Source organism: Barbatula barbatula, assembly GCF_947034865.1.
Source record: "Barbatula barbatula genome assembly, chromosome: 1".
NCBI classification, from domain to species: domain Eukaryota; kingdom Metazoa; phylum Chordata; class Actinopteri; order Cypriniformes; family Nemacheilidae; genus Barbatula; species Barbatula barbatula.
In genome coordinates this window covers 12870934-12891589 of record NC_136766.1, presented here as the reverse complement: position 1 = coordinate 12891589, position 20656 = coordinate 12870934, and the positions used below count along the sequence as shown (strand labels likewise).

At 39.9% G+C, this 20656-nt stretch overlaps 1 protein-coding gene across 2 annotated transcripts; it reads left to right on the top strand.

Moving 5' to 3' along the window:
- The first annotated feature begins 1224 nt into the window (after positions 1-1224).
- Positions 1225-7083, top strand: LOC306909598 (uncharacterized protein). 2 transcript variants are annotated; one of them, XM_079483478.1, is made up of 3 exons: positions 1225-1302; positions 2297-2449; positions 4541-7083. In XM_079483478.1, exon 3 carries the CDS (start codon positions 4549-4551, stop codon positions 6304-6306), a length of 1758 nt encoding a protein of 585 aa, XP_079339604.1. In that variant the 5' UTR covers positions 1225-1302; positions 2297-2449; positions 4541-4548; the 3' UTR covers positions 6307-7083. The 2 variants fall into 2 exon arrangements, with proteins under 2 accessions (XP_079339604.1, XP_079339603.1); XM_079483477.1 differs by lacking the exon at positions 1225-1302 and having other exon boundaries at positions 2277-2449.
- The last annotated feature ends 13573 nt before the right edge of the window (positions 7084-20656 follow it).

The following is a 20656-nucleotide window of genomic DNA, read 5'->3' as shown; positions in this document are numbered from 1 at the left end:
CAAGTGTACGAAATTGCAAATAGTCATTAAAAAAATTGACAACAAGTCGATTTCAGCTTCTGAGGTAGTTTAACACAATGATTGTCACCCTACTCAGTCAGGCCTAACTGAAGTTTTGGGATGAAGGGACGACAGCTGAGGCTCTGCCACAATTAAGTCTAGAGGGGTATTCCCCCAGGCTCCTCCATTTGGCCATACAGGCTATAGCTCTGAATTTGTGGGGTAAGACTGAGAATCTCTTGGGAGACATAGCATGCCAAAACCCTGAGTCATGTGTCGAAGCCTGTAACTTGACCCTATTCCTTTTATTCTTTACCCTTGCTGGCAAGAAAATATGATTGTTCTGCATTAGAATGGAATGCTTTATGATCTAAATTCAGTTAAAATTATGAACCAATACAGTAAAAACATAACGTTTTATTAAATACTACGCCTATGTTGTATTAGGCATACAAACGTATTCCTTTAAAGGGTTGAGTGAGCTCCTTTTATCTGTGCAATAAAGGTGATTTTAAACGCAAATCTTTGTTGTACAAATCTGAAACTCCTCTTTCTGTACCCGTGCAGAGCTTCCACAATTAAAGTATCACTGACTAGTTTATTATGTTGTTCCCTGTCATTGTGCCACTAATACTCTGATTTAACCATTTGTTTTGATGTACCATCATAATTCTGACACTAGAGGCTGCTCTCCTCATTATTCATTGCCCTAAAAAGTAAGTTAGATTTCAAGGCTTTCCCTAGTGCTCATTGTTGTTGTTTGTTTGACAGGATACATATGATTAACGTAAGCCGTGTTTGCCAGACATTCTATGGGGGCACAAAGCTCACAGATCATAAACCTTTCAGCACACATAGTCTGGGAACTCTGTAACCTTGAACTCTCTGCCCAGAATAGCTGGGTATTTTAACAAATTACTCGCACACAAACACACACACACACACACACACACGCTGTACAACCAACATGGAAACATTAAGTGCAATTTTTCAACATTAATGTAGATCATTGAAAGAAGCAGTTTTCCACAGTTATTTAATCTTTTCAACACACTAGAGCATTAGGAGTTTGACATAAAAATAAACGTGCTAATGCATATTCTGCATTACGCTATTTGATTTCTTATCTTGACAGTAAGGACAATACAAATGCAAACTGTGCTGTACAACAAGCTGAAATACAGAGAGGAAACTACTTTCTCACGGCCATGTTTCATCACATTCATGTGTCTAGTAGGGATGAAAGGGCGGCACTGGTTCATTCCTCTCCTCAATGTGATTTAATCAAGAGCCTGTGATGAGGTAAGACAAAAAAATATAAATTTCTAGTCTACATTACAATTCATTCAAAATTATTGAAAAGACTGACCGACTTTGTCCAAAGTAAGTTTGCTTTGCAATGCACTGTAGACAGTCCTTCGTGCTGTGTCGCATTATTATAAATTGCATGTACATTATTTTATCTCAATGTATGTGGTGTACTTCCATACTTTTCAGCATGTTTACTATGACACGTACTGTGTTGCAGAGCACTTTTTGATCATTAAAATACCCATCTGTTTATTAAGAATTTTTTAAGAAGTGATCCAGTACATTCAAAGGATGGAGAACACACCAGTACCACCCTATAGACTGATTACCACATTTTCCATACAATCTACAAAATAAAAGTTATGAATCTTTAAAAAAATGGTGAAGAAGAATGAATCAATTAATCAATTAAGTTGAAGAAGAAAAGCCTATGTTTGTTAGTTAAGCCCCGTGAAATGTCATTGCAATGGTACCTATGATATTCTATTAACACCAGGCAGCCAAATTACACCTGGGTGCCATGTGTCAGACTGGAGAATACTATCGGTGACAACCTCATGGCTTTCTTACAGTAACCCGTGACGCAGTCGTGGAGTAATTTCTATGTGGTGAAATTATTAGGCAATGCTGTTTATTATTATTATTATTATGATGTCTTTTTTTAAACAGAGTAATGTTTTGGGAGAGGATCAGTCCTTTGAAATTTTTATACTGTTACTGAATTACTGTAAGAGAAAGATCTATGCTAAAACCAAACAGGCAGGTGGAAAAGGCAAATACACCAACTTTTAAGTCAAAGAAATACGGTTGCTATAGCGATCAAGAAAAGGGGTATTATTCCCAAAACCCATTATAAAGCCCACCTAATCTAGTAAAATATGCACCCAAAGTGGGGGGAAGGGAGGAGAAAGCAGGGGAGGGTATATGGATTGTGGGCAGGAGGCTGTGATAACGACAGATGTCTCACAAGCAGTGGGTTTAACAGGAGGGGTGAAAGGAGAAAAAACGCCCAGTCGCAGATTGGACCACGGGGAGTGAGTACTGGGTGCGACTGGATCGCATACATCACTACAGGAGAGAGAAAAGTGCATTCAGCGCACGAACGGATTTCCAGGGTTTAAAGCAGCCAAAAAAACAGGTTAGTTAATTTTTGTATTTCGATTCTGTAGGGACTTTATAAATAGACGGCAAAATCGCATAAACTCGTTGAATTGAGACTCCTCGCACCGCTAAAGGAGACATTGTTAATAGTCGAATCGATGAGCCGTCCTTTGTTCTCTTCATTTTAAGTGTCACTCATGTTAACTAAACACTGTACAACTAAAGCATCCTATATCACTAAATAAAAATAACTAAACAGTAAAAATAGAATTACAGCTTTTTTGCCAACAATGTGTGAAAGACACTTTAGTAAATGATACATTCTAAATGTTCTACATGGTATCTTCAAGAGGTCTTCATAAGATTTTGGGAGATCTTGACTTAAAGCATATTAAAATGAACAACTAGACATAAAAGAATTTAAGAAATATGTGGGTTACAGGTAGCCCTTAACAGTTTGATGGCAGAAACGTATGTAGTTGTTCTTTCACTACTGCTTTTCAGCGAAAAGCAGGGTTATAAGGAAATCGAAAGAATTTATTTGGACAGAAATAAAAAGCTCATTCAGGTATATGAAAAAGCTGATCGATATGAAGGGAGAAGTCAAATGGGTGGGGGTTGTGGGGGTGGGGAACACTCAAATCACTATCCATGGAAAAATAATCTAAAAGACAATATTATACATCGTCTTATCAGACACGAGTTTAAATTCACTGTTAACTTAAACATTTTTTTACCTTTTACACGTTCATGTCTTATGAAGTGGGATGGGATGGTTTAACATGGTTGTTCAGTATTTATGATTAGAATCTTTTTTGGAGAGTTTCGATATATTTACTTAACGAAGAAAGATTTGCAGAAACAGCGGAGCTTGTTAAGTGTAACGTTACTGGTCCAGACAGAGCGCTGTATGTGCAAACTGCCGGCGGTATAAAGTGTCTTCAGTGAAAGATTAACACAGACTGCACGTCTCAGCAGCAGCTGGACATTTGCAGGTCGGGTTGGTGCATGACTGCGCATCCCGTCTTGTTTGCCCCAGTGCAGCACTATGGACAGCTCCTATTATAATCCCACCGTGCTAAAGTTAATGTAATATTACTCAAATATTTTTTTAAAGATGTCGTTTTAGTGCAGCTTTAAATGCAACAGAACCTATTTTAATCAGCATCTCGGTGTAGGCTCTTACACTAGTATATCGCCAAATTGCTTATACATTTGGTATAGAATTACATTTAATGTCAAATAACGCATACCAACATAAAGTTGAACTAGGTCCCTTAATTTTTTGTTACAAAGCATTTTGGTTGAAAGGGGGAGCTGCTGTATTGCTGAATTACATTACATCCATTTTATGTTGTTGCCTGTTTATTTTAACACAAGTTGTTCTCATGGCAGTGAGTGAATAAATAGATAAAAGTTGGTTTCTTTAACTGTGCAGTAGAGCCATTTGATGAAAGTGGAAAGCCTGCATGCTCAGTCATGTTATCTCAGACTTTCCCCTCGATTTATTATCTTTTAACCTCACCAAACTTAAATGGTTTACAAACCATAAAACACACACACACAATATATGCATTTTGTGTCAAGAGGTTAAACAGAAACCGAACCACTGCTTTCATAAGGTAGTATACCCACATTACATCACTCGTAACTTTTAACACATTTGTTTTGAAACTGGCTGTAGATAAAGTCTAGCCTTCAAGGATTTAGAAGTAAGAAAATGGTGTATTAGTCCTACTCCTACACAGATTTACAATCAGTGTCTGACGAGCCTGGGTTTTTTAATCATTTTAAATAGAATGTTCACTGGCTTCAACACTTACGGTAAGAACCAAGTGACATTCCCTTCCAGTCACTCTTTGTCCTTAATCCATAGCCTTCTGCTTAACAAAACTGGACTGCATTCAAAGTCCTTGGCAGAGATTGCATTGGATTAAAATGACTGAGTGAGTACCCTTTATAAGGATAGACAGGGTGGGCTATGCGGGCAGACTAATTTAAGTTTAAAATTGTCTCCTTATTTATTTATAATGGATTAATATTCATTTACAATTAATAGTCTATATAATACAACCTAAAATGTTTCAAGGTTCATCATATAATGTAAGTTGTTCTTTTATTCCTGCAGGGCACATCATGGGAGGCAAGCTGAGCAAACGGAAGAAGGGATATGACGTCAGTGATCCTAAAGAGAAGAAAGAGGAGAGCGCAGTTACAGCAGTTACCCCATCTGAGAACAAGGCAGAGTCTCCTGTAACCGAGGCAGAGGTGGTTCCTCAAGACACTGCAGTGGGGAAATCAGACACATCAGCCGAGCAAGCTACCTCTCCCTCAACAACAGAGGTGAAGAAAGACAATGCTACAACAGAAGAACCGGCTGTTGCAACAGAGGGATCTACTGCTGCATCGGAGGCACCAGAAAGTCCACCAGAAGAACCAGTAGCTGTGGAAAAAGCAGCTGTGACAGAAACACCAGCTGCAGAGGCACCACCGGCAGAGGTTACAACAACTGCACTAGAGAAACAAGCAGCAGAGGTACCAGCAAGTGCACCAGAGAAACCAGCAGCAGAAGTCAGAGCATCTGCACCAGAGACACCAGCACCCAAAGAACCAGCAGCTTTGGCAGAAGCATCTGTTGCCGAAGAGCCTGCTGCTACACCTAAGGAAGAAGCAGTTCCTCCAGAGTCACCGGTAACACAAGAACCTGTGTCTGCCCCTGAGGAACCAGCTGAGGTAGAGCAACCTGTAGCAGAGAAACCTGCAAGCTCGCCTGAGGAACCAGTGTTGGAGGAACCTCCGGTTGTACCTTGTGAACTGGCAGCTACACTTGACACACAGGTGACAGAGGAACCTCCAGCTACACCCGAGGAACCAGCAGTTTTGTCAGTGGCACCAGTGGTAGAGGAACCCACAGTCACATCTAAGGAACTGGCAGCTTCACCTGAGACACAAGTGACAGAGAAACCTGCAGCCACACCAGAGGAACCAGCAGTTTCATCAGAGGTACTGGTAGCAGAGGAACCCACACCTGGGGAACCGGCAGCTTTGCTGGAGTCACCAGTGACAAAGGAATCCGCAGCTATGCCTCAGGAACCATCAGTTGTGCCGGAAGCACCTGTGGTTGAGGAACCTGTGAAAATATTTGAAGATCCAGTGAAGGAGTCACCAGTGGCAGGTCCACCAGCCCCTGTGCCAGAAGAGCCACTATCTTCCCCTCAACTTGCAGCTTCCCCAGCAGAGCCTGTTACAGAGCAGATAACTGAAGAAGTAGTTGAGAAGGTTGAAAATGCCACTGAGGTGTCCACTGAATTTACAGAAACCACAGAGGCAGTGCCAGAACCTGAGACAGAAGCTCCAGAGCCAGTCGCTGAGGCTGAGCCAGTGACTGAGCCTGTTTCCGAGCCAGACGTAGACACAGCTGTGCGTAGCCCAGAGAAACCCACACCAGTCATAGAGCAAACTGCTGCAACTCCTGAAGTCACACTAATACAAGACAAGCCTGAGCCGACCCCAGAGCCAACCGAAGATGAGCCTGCACCTGAGCAAAAAAGCACAGGAGGGCTCATCCCTTCGATCGTCATCTTGGAATCAACCTCCAACAATGATATCTCCTCTGAGGAATCTGTCCCAACCACAACAGATCCAAAGCTCAATAATGGAGAGTGTGAGATTGCCGCCTCAGCAGAGGATTCTGTGTCAGCTCCCCCTAAGGTGAATGGGGAATGCCATGAGGTGGATGCCCCAGAGTCTCCGGCTGATGCATGCATGAATGGTGTAAGGGACAAAGAACCCCCTCAGGACCAGGGTGAATGTCAACTGAAAAAGGACTTAAATTTGGCTGCTGACATTCAGGTTCCTCTTCCAGTCGGGGACATGGTAGAAGTGCCACAGTGAGTCGAATTAATCTGAGAAACAAACCCTAAATGTGAATACTGATGCAAAAAACTGAAACAATCGTCTGAACGTGGGTTTTCTGAAAAAATGTCAAAGATGCCTGTTGTGGTTTCTCAGCCAAAAGGAATTTCTGATTAACCAAAAAGAAATACCACCCAAGAGCTAACAGAGCAAGTGAGAAAGAATACAACATGTGAGGGTTAAAGACTGAAAAGAAATTGGAGAGGGAGAATGTGAGCAAGATTGAGAAAGAGAGCGAACAGTGTTTGAAATGTTTGTGCCCTGTGTCCTGCTGTCATTGAAGAGGGCGAGCGTGGAGGTCTGGTGAATATTTAAGCCAGGTAGAGGATGATTACACATGGACTGAAACAAGAATAAAAAACAAGCTGGTAGAACAAAAATCCTGGATGCTGTCAAAAAATGTAATCGAATGAATAGTTTCATATTTTTTGTGTGAGTCTGATGCATATTAAAATGGTTTATTGGATTAGCCCTTAATAGTATATAATCTAATTTAGACCACATCATTTCTGTCACCGTGTATTAAGGAGAGTTAGGGATAAAGCATTTTGAATTTGTCATGATGGGAAAGCAGTAAGGAATGTTCATATAACTTAATGACTTGGCTTAGACAATAAAACACTCTGTTATACCTTAAGAATGGTTCTTTCCTTCTTGCACACGTTTGTTTTTCGTGAATGTTGTGCTGAATGTGTGATTAGAATTTGACTTGTGTATTATTTAAAAGAGTATCCCAAATAAATGGTAAAGTACTGTATGATAGAGTCTGGCTCATGCAGTGAACAGATCAATTTGATCACTACCGAATGCGTCCAGCCTGTGCGTGCTTTTTGGCACTGAATTAATATGGGAGGAGTTTTCTCAACAGCTGCATCAGTTACTTTGTTTTCGGCCATTTTGTTTGGTAGTGCGGATCTGACCGGCAGGTCACCATTTCAGCAATGTCCCAGGAGTCATTGACTTTGTAAATTTGTTTTGTGGGGCAGGGCCTTAGACACATGTTGTTTTGAGCAACATGCAACATGGCCGTGCATTTTAATGTCCATTCAGAGGCCAAATTTACCTACTCTACAGGAGATCAAGTAAAGCAGGAGAATGGATACACAGCCGTTTCTCATGACTTCCAGGATAACTAGAGGGACACAATGCAATGCAGCACATTGCAGTAGGGGGAACAGGGTTGGGAAAGGTTTTCCTTCATAAAGAGGAAGAGAGTAGCCATGACAAATGATATTATCACCCCTCTACCTCTAGACATTTCACATGCACACAACTACCCCATGCAGAGCAGAAGGAAGCCCTCTGAGGAGGAAAAGCACATAAATTAAAGCACAAAGTGCTTGCCATGCGATCTCTCAACTACTCCTTAAAAGAGTAAAGGGCTTGTCTGACATAGGTGCTAATGTGCACAAATGATTACTGAACAAGGAACTGTGTCTGTTCACGTGAGGGGACATCATTGGTGGTCACAAGAAAAGTCTTGAGACAGAGGAATCTGGAAATATCTGAAGGTTCCCCAGTGCCCTTCACCGACACCATAATGAGCTCCTCCACATACCAAGAAAATTCTCTGGTTTCTTAAAAACACACACACACACACACACACACACACACACACACACACACAGGCATACAGATTTATGAAAGGAATGTTCTGTAAGGCCAAGGGGGGTTGGGGGGATTTAGGGTGGATGAACCCATTGCCTTCATTGTTTCAAGTCACCGTTAAACGTGTTCTTTGTCAAATGATAATGTGAATTATAAACCTGCCGGTACAAAAAAGTTAAATTCAGTTAGGTCTGGTTAAACTTTAGGTCTGACTTTATGCAATGCACATACGGTCTGAGAACTTTAATGAAAAAGAAAACAAAAGAGAATAAGATAAGATATTTATTTACTTTGTTTTGAATGGTGATTCCGGTGTAAGGAATTTTCAGGTGTCTAGTTTCCCCATCCCACTCTGTTAAGATTCCTTCTTCCTACGACACTCTCTCTCCCTTCCTCCGCTATTCTTCCTCTCTTTTCCTTCACTTTTATGTACAACAGATGAGAGGCCCTGCTTGCATCTTGATTGAAAGACCCTCTACACAGTGCATAGTTGTGTAGCCCCAGCTGCAGTGCTTGGATACACCAGCACTATGTGTTCTATACTGGTGCCTTGGCACAAACCTGAGCTTGCTTTCCTGTCTCTTTCTACACATGAGGAAATGTCATCTTTTAGTTTGTTCTCCTCTACTCTATAAAAAAAGATTCACACTACACATTTGATAGAAATGATAGCAAATAGCTAAAATTTAATTTGTATTATTGCATTCAACATTTTATTATTACAATTTGTATTATTATGATGTGTTTTTAGAGGTTTAATATTATTCCAGTAGAAATGTTTGTGTAGATCGTATAATCACTTGTATTTTACCATTTAAAAGGAGAAAAAGATGAAGACACGGAGTGTGAGAAAAAGAATAGGATTTCAACAAAAATCTGAAATATGTGTGCCTGACTCTCTCACAGTTTATTTTAAATCACATGACTAAGATTCCTGTTGATCCGTACTGATGAAAGTCAACTATGGCTTAGTTCATACTACAGCAGTATCCGGTCAACTATGGCTTAGTTCATACTACAGCAGTATCCGCTGTAGAAAATGCAGACCTGTCTCACTCTTAAACACTCTTGGGATGTGAAATAATTAACTAATTTCTAACACAGATTTCTATCCTGTAGAGTCGAAAAGCAGTGTGTTTAAAAATTGCTGAAAAACTCAGAGGGGACTCCCATTGTTTTTTTCAATCCCTCCCTTTGTGATTGATGGCCTGGCATTGCTTTGCCCATCTGTGCAGCTGGTCTATAATGCTGTCATTATATACAGGCCTACAGAAACCTTTCAGTCTGTGCTCAGTTATAGTTACAATCCATATTGATCCACGAGTTAGCTTAATGGCCACTAAGAGGGCTGGGTCTGTCTTCTTACCCTTTCCCCTCATTTGCTCACTCTTCTTCTTTTGGTCTTTCTTATCCTCTGTCCCTCCCCCAGCTTACACACATTCAAGCTCTGGACTAGCACACTTTTGTAACAGAGCCGGTGAAATGCACGTGTGAGGGATGTGGAGAGGGAAGATAACGGAAGATGGGGGGTTCTGTATGGGGTCTGTGTGTGTGTGAGCTAGTGACAGTCCCAGCATGGAGCCTCTGTGAGGGGAGATGTGTCTTTGTTGTGCCGCCCAACCCCCTTCCTCCGTTCCCTTCTCCCTTCAGCCATTAGCGGAGAGAGAATTTTATACCCTGACATTTAATCATTCTAGACCATTAAACAGAGGCAGGGGAACCACAGGCCACGTGCTAAGCGGAGCTCGTTTTGCCTTGAACTGCATTGTGATCCAGCCCAACCGGTGCACGTGGCGTCTGATGTTTTACACATCCTTTTGCAGGCGTTACAGACACTGCAGCTGCTAAGCCAAGGATTTGCTGTAGTTTATTATTTTAATGACTGCACACATTTTTTCTGAAGCCAAAGTGGGTTGTAAATCCTCAAAATATCAGAAAAAAGATTATTATAATTGGATAAAAATGAGATTAAATTGAATTTACCTCATTATTGACATTATTGAAGAAAATTATATTATAATTTAATCAAAACCTTTATATCTATAGACTCCTCTGTGGAAGACAAAATAAGATATTTTGAGTCCATAAAATAGAAGTCAATGGGGGCCAATGTTGTTTGGTTACCACCATTCTTCGAAATATCTTCTTTGGTTTGCGCAGAAGATTGAAAGTCATACAGATTTGGAACGACAAGTGGGTACGTCATTTATGCCAGAATTTTCATTTATGGGCAAACTTTCCCTTTAACTATTTTTAATCTACTCAAATGGTGACATGAGAGCATAATATTTTGCCATCTTCTAAGTCATTTTATTCTCATTGAGCTGATGGAGGGAATGTGATGGGGAAATACCAATGATCTCACGGGAATTGGAAACAATTTTACAAGGTGACTTTTTCTAGTATAAGAAAAAGAAAGAATGAAGCAACACTGAAGTCCCACCACGTCACTGACACGAAAGCAAATTGTACTGAAATGGACGAATTAGATGGTACATATTAGACAAAATTAGCCACATTGTTAAATATTTACATTTTTTCCAATGAGATTGTGTTGGAAATACTGGACTGTCGGCTACTGAAATACTGCCATTACCTTGTCAATTTAATAAGGTTCTTGACAGTCTGCAAACTGGCCTGAAATAAATGTTGTTCAATATGGTGGTTGTAAAAGACATCCAATGTCTTTAACACAGAAACCGGCAATGGAATATGAATTTGTGATTCACAAAAACAGGGACTTTGCCATCTCATTTCAGAAGACCACAACATGCCACAAATACAAACACCATTACGCACAAACACACCTCATTTCTCATATCTGTATCTCGAAAAAAGTAATTAATTAAATCAGCAACTTGAACAAGATGAAATCACCAACAGTCTTGTTCCCTTCTGCAATCTGGTGAACATGAACAATGGAAATGGGAACATAAGCGGCATGCCTGTGTGTTTAAGATTAAATATTAAAACTATGTTGCACTCGGTCACCTTGAGTGAAAGAACATTGCAGGCAGGTTAGAAAGCCATTGACATCTACAGTTTTTGTTCTTCCATGTAGTCTGCTTCTTACAATGTATCTGAAACCACACAGTCATTATGTAATCAAAGGGAAGTAGCAGTGCTCACTCATGAGAACAACTTCTGCATGTGCTTTAAAACACTGGCTACTCAAAACTACATCGTAGAAGTTTGATTATTTTGTCTTGTATGTTGAACATGCACTAGTTGTTTGAACTGAATGCACAAATTTCAATCTAAAAATTGTATCTAAAGCAACATTGACCTTGGTTTTTAGGAGTATGTGGGTGACAGGTAAATCAGAGGCTTTGCTTACTTAGACAGAGCTGCCAGAGAACCTGTGGCACTGAATTATTTATCAATTTGATGACAGTGGGGGCAGAGAGAAGAAGAAGAAAAAGGGGAGATGAGGGAAAGAGTGTGGGTGAGAGAAATGTGTGTCTGTCAGGGTGTGTTGGCAGATAAGAGTTAATGTCTGTTTACATGGCGTGTATGAGGGGTGCAGTAGTCTAGTTCTGGTTGATGGAAACTCTATGATGATCTGTCACAGCACGTCATTGGCCACTCATGTTAGAAGTCATTGGGTACAAGGTACAGATTTTGACTCTATGGAACCTCATTTGGAACTTATGAGGAACTATTTATAGCTATTATTACCAAATATTGTTTAGTATTATATATGATATGCAGCAACAAAGTCTTTTCACTGAGCATTTCACAACGCATTGTGGGATTGGCAATCACACAGACAGTGTTAAACACTGATAAAGCTGTATGGAACAGAAAGCATTCAGTCTAAACATGAGAACAACCACACAAATTCAACCTCAGACTCTAGCAATTCAGCATGCTGACCAATGTGATAAATATTCCCAGATGAGCTCTCTTCTATCCAATAGTTGAAATAAACTGTGTCCATCTGTTTACATTAATACTATAAGTATACTGTATTTATATATAGTATACTATGAGGGAAACTCCAAGGCAGATTCTATATATCTTCTGGTTATATTTGCCCCTTTCTATTAGCTGGTTAAAGTTTTCCAGACACAGTGCAGCGTAAACACCCCAAGAACAGACACAGGGCCTGCAACTGAAATTAAACTGCTCTCCGTCTCTGTTTTCTCTCAACACTCTCATACATTGCGCTAGGAAAGAGTTTCTTGATATACACTAGATCACTGTGAAAGAACGGTTCATCTTGAAAATTAGAAAGACAGAGAGAGAGAACAAAGAACATCAGTTTCACTACCGAAGTACATTTATGGAAATAAATTTAGTTTGGCAGATATTTTGTGTGTTAAATTCATGTGATTTGCTTCTGCTGGGCTTTACAAATGTAGCCTCGCCCCATGAAGGGCAAATTGTGGCCATTAAGTGCATAAAATTTCCAACGTTCCGCACTTCAGGCAGGAATGGTTTACAGAATACACACATTACAGGTGAGAGAGAGAGAATAAATGGGGAGGAAGGTAGTTGGCACACTGGGGAAACAGGTCCTGGGGTGTAACTTCAAACAAAAAGACTCACTATGAGGTAAGTGACAGAGGGAGATCACTGATTACAGTCTGCTGGTTGAGGCTCATTAAATATTTTTTCTCCATTACGAACCTCACACCCTTCTCACCTCCTCTCCACCCTGCCATATGCTCTCAGCACAATGCCCCCAGGTGTTGAGAGCAGACTCAGGACAGATCTACTTCAGCCAGAGAGAAAATTCTGTCATGACTCCAACAACCCTGAATCAGCTTTTCTGCATGAGTTCTTTATGCAGTTTTCTGCATGAGATAAGATCTGAATGATTTGATGCTGGACAGTGGAAATCCTTGCTTTGTTATATTGGTTTGTCATAAAACTATGTTATACATGCTATGATATGCTATGATATGATATGATATGATAATGTTATGAGTTATTATTTAGTAAGATTTTTGTTTAATTAAACAACATCTAATATTGTACCCTAAAAACATTGGTAAAAAGTCCTAAACCAAAATTGTTTATCAAATTACGACTGTCCTGCAGTCGTGGCGTTTTTCCACCACAAGCAACAATTTGGCCATTAGTTTGTATCAGGTTGTATCAAGCATAGTATATAGTGCAACAATCATGGCAAATATCAACTGATCAAATGTTTTTCTTAAATTTCACAAAAAGTTTAAAAAAATTTAAGAAATTATTACATTTCAGAAATAAATGCAGAATTACTCATGTACTATAAAAAATACTATTAAAGTTGCTGCAACACACGTCTACAACATCATTTCTATTATATGCAATGCTCAATTCATGCAGGTCACTTCCTACCATTAGTTTAGGAAATAAAGCAATTTAACTTCAGCATTTTGTCACATCCTCACCTTGTGATACTTCTCAACAGTTCTAAAATCACACAAATATGGGAAGTATACAGATATATTACCCCACATCTACAAACACGAAAAGGGAGAAAGAAGATTTGTGGGATAAAGAAAATTAGGAAACAAAAATAAAAAAAGGAAATGAAAGAAAGAAAACAAGTTACTTCCCATAAAAGACGGCAGAGACCTTAAAATATAAACAAAATGTGATACTAAACCATACGCCTTCCTGATTTAATATGCAATTTCCCTCAACAACAATGCTATGAGTGAAACAGTCTAAAAATATAAGTAAACTCTGGCAAGGTTGTAACCTGCCAGTTCTTGGAAGAGAGAAAGCAACTCAAGCCTCAGGGATTGTGAAAATATTTTTGACCAGTAAGCATTTATAGAGAGAGTTAATGAAATATCAGCGAGTAAAATTCCACTTTGTGGTCACTGCACTTTCAATTCTCATTTGTATTTTCATGAAAATGTCAGGAGCAACCGATTTGTTTTTCAAAATGTGCCAATGGCACTTCACAGTTTTCTAGAAGCCACTGAATATATTGATTTTAAATTACATTGTCGCATGAGAGAATGTGTCCTGTGTATGTGCTTTGGTTTCCAGGTAGATGTATTACAGGAAATTGCAGACATTCTACTTTTTGATTCATTTAGCCTCCCATAATATTTTTTTTCTTAAATCCCTCAATACATTTCACAAAGGAACAAAGACATAGCATAAGAGATAGCAAGTGGACACAGAGAGAGAAAGGAATGAATTGGGAAAGATTAGCTTTTTGGCTCTCCCTCTGTCCTCAAGGGTTCCAGAAGTGGCTACACTGATGATATCTGACACTTGGGTGTTTTGGATGTCTGGAACTGAGAGGTGTCACAAAATAAACGCTAACATGGCCAGATAGATGGTTCTAAAAGAAAGCGTAGCTGCCTTTAAGACACGCACTGTCTTTTTACTCCACACACACTAAAGTAACATTGAAGCACCCAAACAGTTGCATAACTCTGTCTCATCCCCGTTGTGTGACCCTGCAGCATGCCAAACTCAGCACTGATGCGACGGGGTGAAACAGAGGTCTCTGTCTCTCTGCCTGCCTGGTGGGAAGGAAGTTGAAGTCTAGCCCCGTCTGAGCGACACCAGCCCTCTACACAATTTCAGAGCTCTGCTTTTAAATGGAAAGCTGTCAGAGAAAGCAGGTCATCTCCACCCTATAGCATTACTCTGTATTACAACATCTAATTTAGCCGGTGTGTTGATTTACAAGCTCTGGGTTTTTTCAGGCAGGTGAGAGATAGCATCAACAATAACATCTCCGCAATAACAAACAATGACAATTGTTTCATCCTCCCCATTCTAAGATTACAAAGATGACTGTGGACTGACCTCTTCCTGTGTGTGTGTGTGTGTGTGTGTGTATTCGCCACCAATGGTGTCATGTGCATAAAATGAACATGTATATGTTTATGCCTTTTGGATCTGTGTTGTATTCATTGTGTGGATTTAGAATAGAAATGTAGACATATTTAGAATTAAATAGGTCTGGGGTTTGATTTTTGTATTACAGCACGCTCAAAGAAAGGTGTGGCCATGTGCATTGTCTGGTTGTGCATGCCCTGCATGGGGCATCTGTATTGGCCCCCTCTTGTGGCTGCAAAGGGAAACTATAAACGTCTACATCCTTCCACCACAATCAGGAGTCTCCTCCAGCACCCCATCCCCCCACTCTTCATCTCCTTTCTCCTCCCCCTTTCTTCTCTTGCTGACTGCTGCAGTGTGGGTCTCTTTAACATTATGCTGGCACAGTGTATGTGAGCCTGCTGACACATGGAAATCAGCACAACCGCACGTCCTGATGTACACAATACATCCACAAAAACACACTAACAATTACATGTTGCATAAACGCTGCATAAATGATTTCGGTTGCAGCAGATCTGCCTGCGTAAGCACTACTCACTGGGGATTTAAAGCAGGATGACAGGACAATTTATTGGGTTATTTTTTTGTAGGAATTTTTAAGGCATGCATCAATATAGCAATTTCTCATGGTAGCTTTAATAACTTATTATATCAAAAATGTTATTTATGACAATTTAACTCCTGCTTTTAAATTTTTTAAAATTAGTTGTGCATGTATTCCATTGTCTGTTTATCTTAGCATTTTGGCACTGACAGTCAGTTTCTTCCGTATTGCATTAGCAGGGAATGGCATCTACCGTTCTCTATCTTCAGTAGTGCAAGCCGCACACTTATCTGTGGAATTCTCTCTGTACATATCAACACCTCACTGTAGAGCCCGTCGGGTCCTGAACAAGAGAAAGGGTAATGACCCAGTGAAACCCGCACAGCAGAGAAGCTCACTGTTTTCTCAAGGACGTGCCATTGATTATTACAGTAAATTCCACACATGTTTGGAATCTGTGAGATTTGGGTTGCAATCTGCCAGCTGAAGTCGACCCACAAACTATTGCCTTGATCTGTTACATCAATGCACATACACTGTTTACATTTAGTCCATTCACATGTTTCTGCCTGAAATGTACATTTTATACATTTACTTTTATATTCAATACTTAATTTGTATATCTACATATACTTTATTTTATATTTTATTCTATATATTATCTCTTACTTAGCACCTTAATTACATTTTACTCTAATGTTTGTACTTGTTGTATGCCTTTTGTTATATGGTATGTTCAATGCTTTGGCAATATCGTAAGAACACCCAATCATGCCAATGAAGTACCTTGAAATTGAAAATTGAAAAATTGAGAGAGAGAGAGAGAGAGAGAGAGAGAGAGAGTTTATGACAAAGATTAGGAATTTCTATTATCAAGAGCCAACTTTCCTCTCTCCGACCCCACATGTTTTACCCCAATTGGCTCTTGTTTTCCCAGCATGGCCTCCAGAAAGTTTCCACACAGTGGGGAGGTGCATCCTACAGTGTGGGTCACTGGGTTTGTGCTTTGGATATCTCTCCCCCACCCGTCTCAACACACCCACCAACCCACTTCTCACTGCTCTCAGCCTCAAGGATGAAACAGAGACAAATCAGCTATCAGCACGTGAACGATGAATGATTCATTCAAACAGCATGTTTGAGTAACAGGAAGTGTGTGACTGAGCACAGGTGTGAGTCTGTGTGTGCCTGTAATGTTAGAGAGATAACTGTGACGGCAGAAGAAGGGAATGCTAAAGAAAACTGATTTCTGTGATATGAATGAATGACATTCAGAGAATGCATGTGCCGTAGAGCATGTTTGCATATTTTGCATGTACACATGACACTTCTGATATGCACTCATATACTTACTGTTCATGCACCACATACCTTTATATATTGAATATTAACATGGATTTGACACATTATACAAATATGCAGGTCAGCTTGTTTAGAGAGTTTAGAGAGCTACGGACACAAAGTCCAGGACAAGGCAGGAAGGTACGGCCTGTTCCGAGTATCACTCTCTCTGTGTTCTCTTTGTATGTTTATATTACTGCAGATCTGGGCCCCAGTAAAACTGTGCAAGAAGTTCAAACAAATAAGCAAATAAGATCAGACAGGGACAATATATTACTATCTGAATGCATTTTTGCGGTTATATCTTTTGAAAATAAATATAAGTAAATAGTTTAAGGTCCAATGTGTAATTTTTTGCAGGATTTGTGTTATGTTTTTATTACTAAGAATGAGCTATCTCTATACACCGAAGGTCCCCTTGCATGTTTCAGGAATTTGCCCTGTTGTTTCTACAGTAGACCTAAACGGACAAACTGCTCTACAAGGCATTTTGTAAATATGTTATCTTTTTTGGTCAGCCACATAGACTTTAAAAAACATGGATGTAGTGTCCGTGACGTCCCCTTTAGGTTTGCGAATAGTAATTTTGAAGCCTGAAGTGGGCGGAGCAGTCATAATAAAAAAGGGCTAAAAGACAGGACGTGGATGGAGCAGTGGTGCCTGGTTGGTGAAACCACTTTTCATTGAAGTGACCCCAGCCTTCATTATGCAGATATAAACCAATATCTTTGAGAGAGACTGGAAGGTTGCTGCTCGGGCATAGTATACAGAAATATATAGTACAGAAACGGGTTGATAAAATGAACATGACGTTCTGGAGGTCACTTAAAGGTGTGTTTTCATAATTGAGCTCAGTGTGGGCCAGAGTTGCTGTCTTGAAGGGGGTGTAAAGGGGAGATAAGAGGAAGCACCTGGCGTTGGACAGGGAGCTTAGATGAGGAGAGGCTTACTGTGTGGATAAAAGAGAAAGGGAGATGGAAAAGAATAACAGAAATAAAGAAAAGTCGTTGGACATTGAGGGTGACACTCAATAATCATTTATAATGGATTCATAAAACTGAATATTTGGTCATTGTTCTTCAATGAGAAAAATAAGAAAGACCTCAAGACATAAGAGAGGTGAAAATAACAGTGATCAATGTGTGGTGGTTAAACACATAAAGAGACATGGACAAACTCGCATCATTTCAAAGCACACACAAGAGACTGATTTGTCTGAGAAATGCTCTTAACAAAAGCAACTATATAAAAAGATGAAGACATCTTTCTCTCAGATTTATAACATTGAAGTCATCCATCTCGAAAAATCAAGGACAGCCAGCATATAGCACTGGCCTTGTGCCATTCCAGAACAGCTTGATAAATCCTCCAACAGCAAACGATTACATGGTTTAGTGGATATTTGTGGATAACAGTACAACTGCTGTGTGTCTCATGCCGGTGTGGAAAACATGTGATTTTATGAACAAACGAATCTTGATCCGCAGGTCCAGTCTAAGTCTTGAGGAATTGATTTAAATTGGGCCTCAAAACCTCTGACCTTGGATGAAGTGTTGAGAAACAGGGGGTTGGGTGTCTGTAACTGCAGCTGTGTTACATAAACACACATAAACTAGCCTGTCTGTCCTAGATGAGCCTGAAACCACTATGAAGCCTGACTCCATCACTAAATACGGCCTTTCACCAGCCTGATTCATTACCAAGTGTAGTCTGAAAGCTGATTGTAAAGACACTTTGGGCCGTTTCATGCTTCATACTGTACAAAAGACTAATTTTATCTTTGATACCACAATTCCTTACAAAGCCTGTGCACTAACAAATTGCGTTTTGGACAAGGGTTCTATGGTAATGCAATTAATAATGGTTGTACCCTACATACACATATACTGTACATTATACCATTTACTGCCATGATTTTTGTTGTAAGGGCAGCAGGTTTCGGAGAACATTGTGCTCACACTGCATTGTATTAATCTATCCCAGCTCCACCAGACCCCAGGAGAGATGGAGAGACATAGCACAGCTTTGGCAGACTGCCAAACAAATATCCAAAATAATAATCAGCAGATTTCAGCTCCCCGCCTTCCTTCAGCCTCTTTCATTTAACTCCCTCCTCTGCTTTGTACTTTATGGTTGTTTTTTTAGATATGGAGACACAGATGTGTATGAATAGCAATATCGATGCACTGATTCATTTGAGCTTTCGCTGTATGCCATTAAAATTAAATACACAGTAAATTGCCAGAAAAAGAATCACTTGTGCTGTGTCAGTATTCAGAAATCGGTGCATTGATTTTCACATTACAGAGCTGACCACACAACATGGCTCATCTATTGTTCACCCCCTCCTCCGTGAATGCAGATAATGAATGTCCTCCTGATAACCGACGTATTGATGACTCAATTTGTGTGCACATGATATGAATATCTGACAGATTTTTCCAAATGGCTAATGAATATACGAGAAGTTATGCATTTAACATTATCCAATGGGGCCATCTTCTGCAAATCAGATTATGTTGCTTAAATCTTCTCCGGCCTATTCAGTGTTATATTCTTGTATTTGCGTGACTACCGGACTTTCCCACTCACATGGCAGACAAGACGATGAGGAATGAATGTAATATGTGTGTGAATGAATGTAGTGATAGTATTGCTACATCACTGTCTCTTTATCTGAAGAGAAAGGCGTGTTTATGAGAGGTTGTGTGTCGCCTCTCTGAATGGTTCTGGGCTTCAGTCATCCATATTAACGAAGAAGAGCTGCCCTGTTCAGCACTTTTCCCTCGGGGATGGGATTCGGGGCATATATATCCACATTCAATATAGCTTCTTGTAAAGACAAAAGGTGGATTGACATAAAGAGCATTGTCAACCCTTTAATCTGTAGAGTTTAAATCAAAACAGGATCATATAGATGTCACAACCTGTCAATTTTAGATGGAGGTATACTGTATATGCACATTTTGCAGTGGCATTAAAGGGATAGTTCACTCGAAAATGACAATTCTGTCATCATTTACTTGCAGAATACAAAATAATATATTTTGAAAACTGTTGGTAACCATGGCGGTACCCATTCACGTCTATTGAATGGACACAAAACCAATGCAAGTCAATGCGTACCCTCATTGTTCGGTTATCAACATTATTAAAAACACAGTATATAGAGGATGAGTGAAACATTGTTGTGCTTCGGCCATGTTGACACAGGTGTATGGCACCCTGAACTTCCTTCTCGCCACGTTTTGGCTCCTGCTGTTCCTCCTAACCTCACCTGTCCTCCCAACTGCAGCTGTCACTGGGGATCAAAGATTCAGGCCCTAGTTTACATTGTTATCTATACTGCATCAGTTTTTGTTGTGGAAAGAGGGTGCAGAAACCAATGTGCCATGTGATGGTAAAGCAAACCGAATGCTTATCAGTCTTGTATGGAGGCAGCAAGCTATGCTATTATCGGGCAGGTGACAATAGTGAATGTCCTATTTCCTATGTGCTCCATCTAATTGAAGTACTGGGAAGCAAAGGTTACGACAAAAACATTCAATGCTGTGGCTTTAGGGGAACAATAAATACAGATAAAAAGTAAAGCAGTATGTCTAAAAAAAGGCTTCAGTGAGATGGTATTGATCGGCTTGCTAAATAGGGAAAGACTGTTTAGCTGTGCTTTCAATGTCAATCTTGGTCCAGAAGGAGTAGAATCTCCTTGGGGGGAATTTCCATTAAGTTGCTGCAGGTTGTGCGCAACAATCCTTCAACATTTATAAACACGGCCCAAATATTACCTCACAGAAAGTATATACATAATGCATATGCTGCATAGTTTGCCATCTTTATACTTCAGTGAGGGTTTTTTTTACAATCTGCTTCCGCGAACATAATGAAGTAACTGATCAACATCATCTGGGTTCTTATTAACGTTGTCCTTCTCACCAGATCAATTTAAGTGCAGCCTGCAGTTATGAATTATTCACTCTACTATGGAATGTTCATTCCAAAAAAAGGGAAAACATTTGTGGACCGAATAAGGTATGC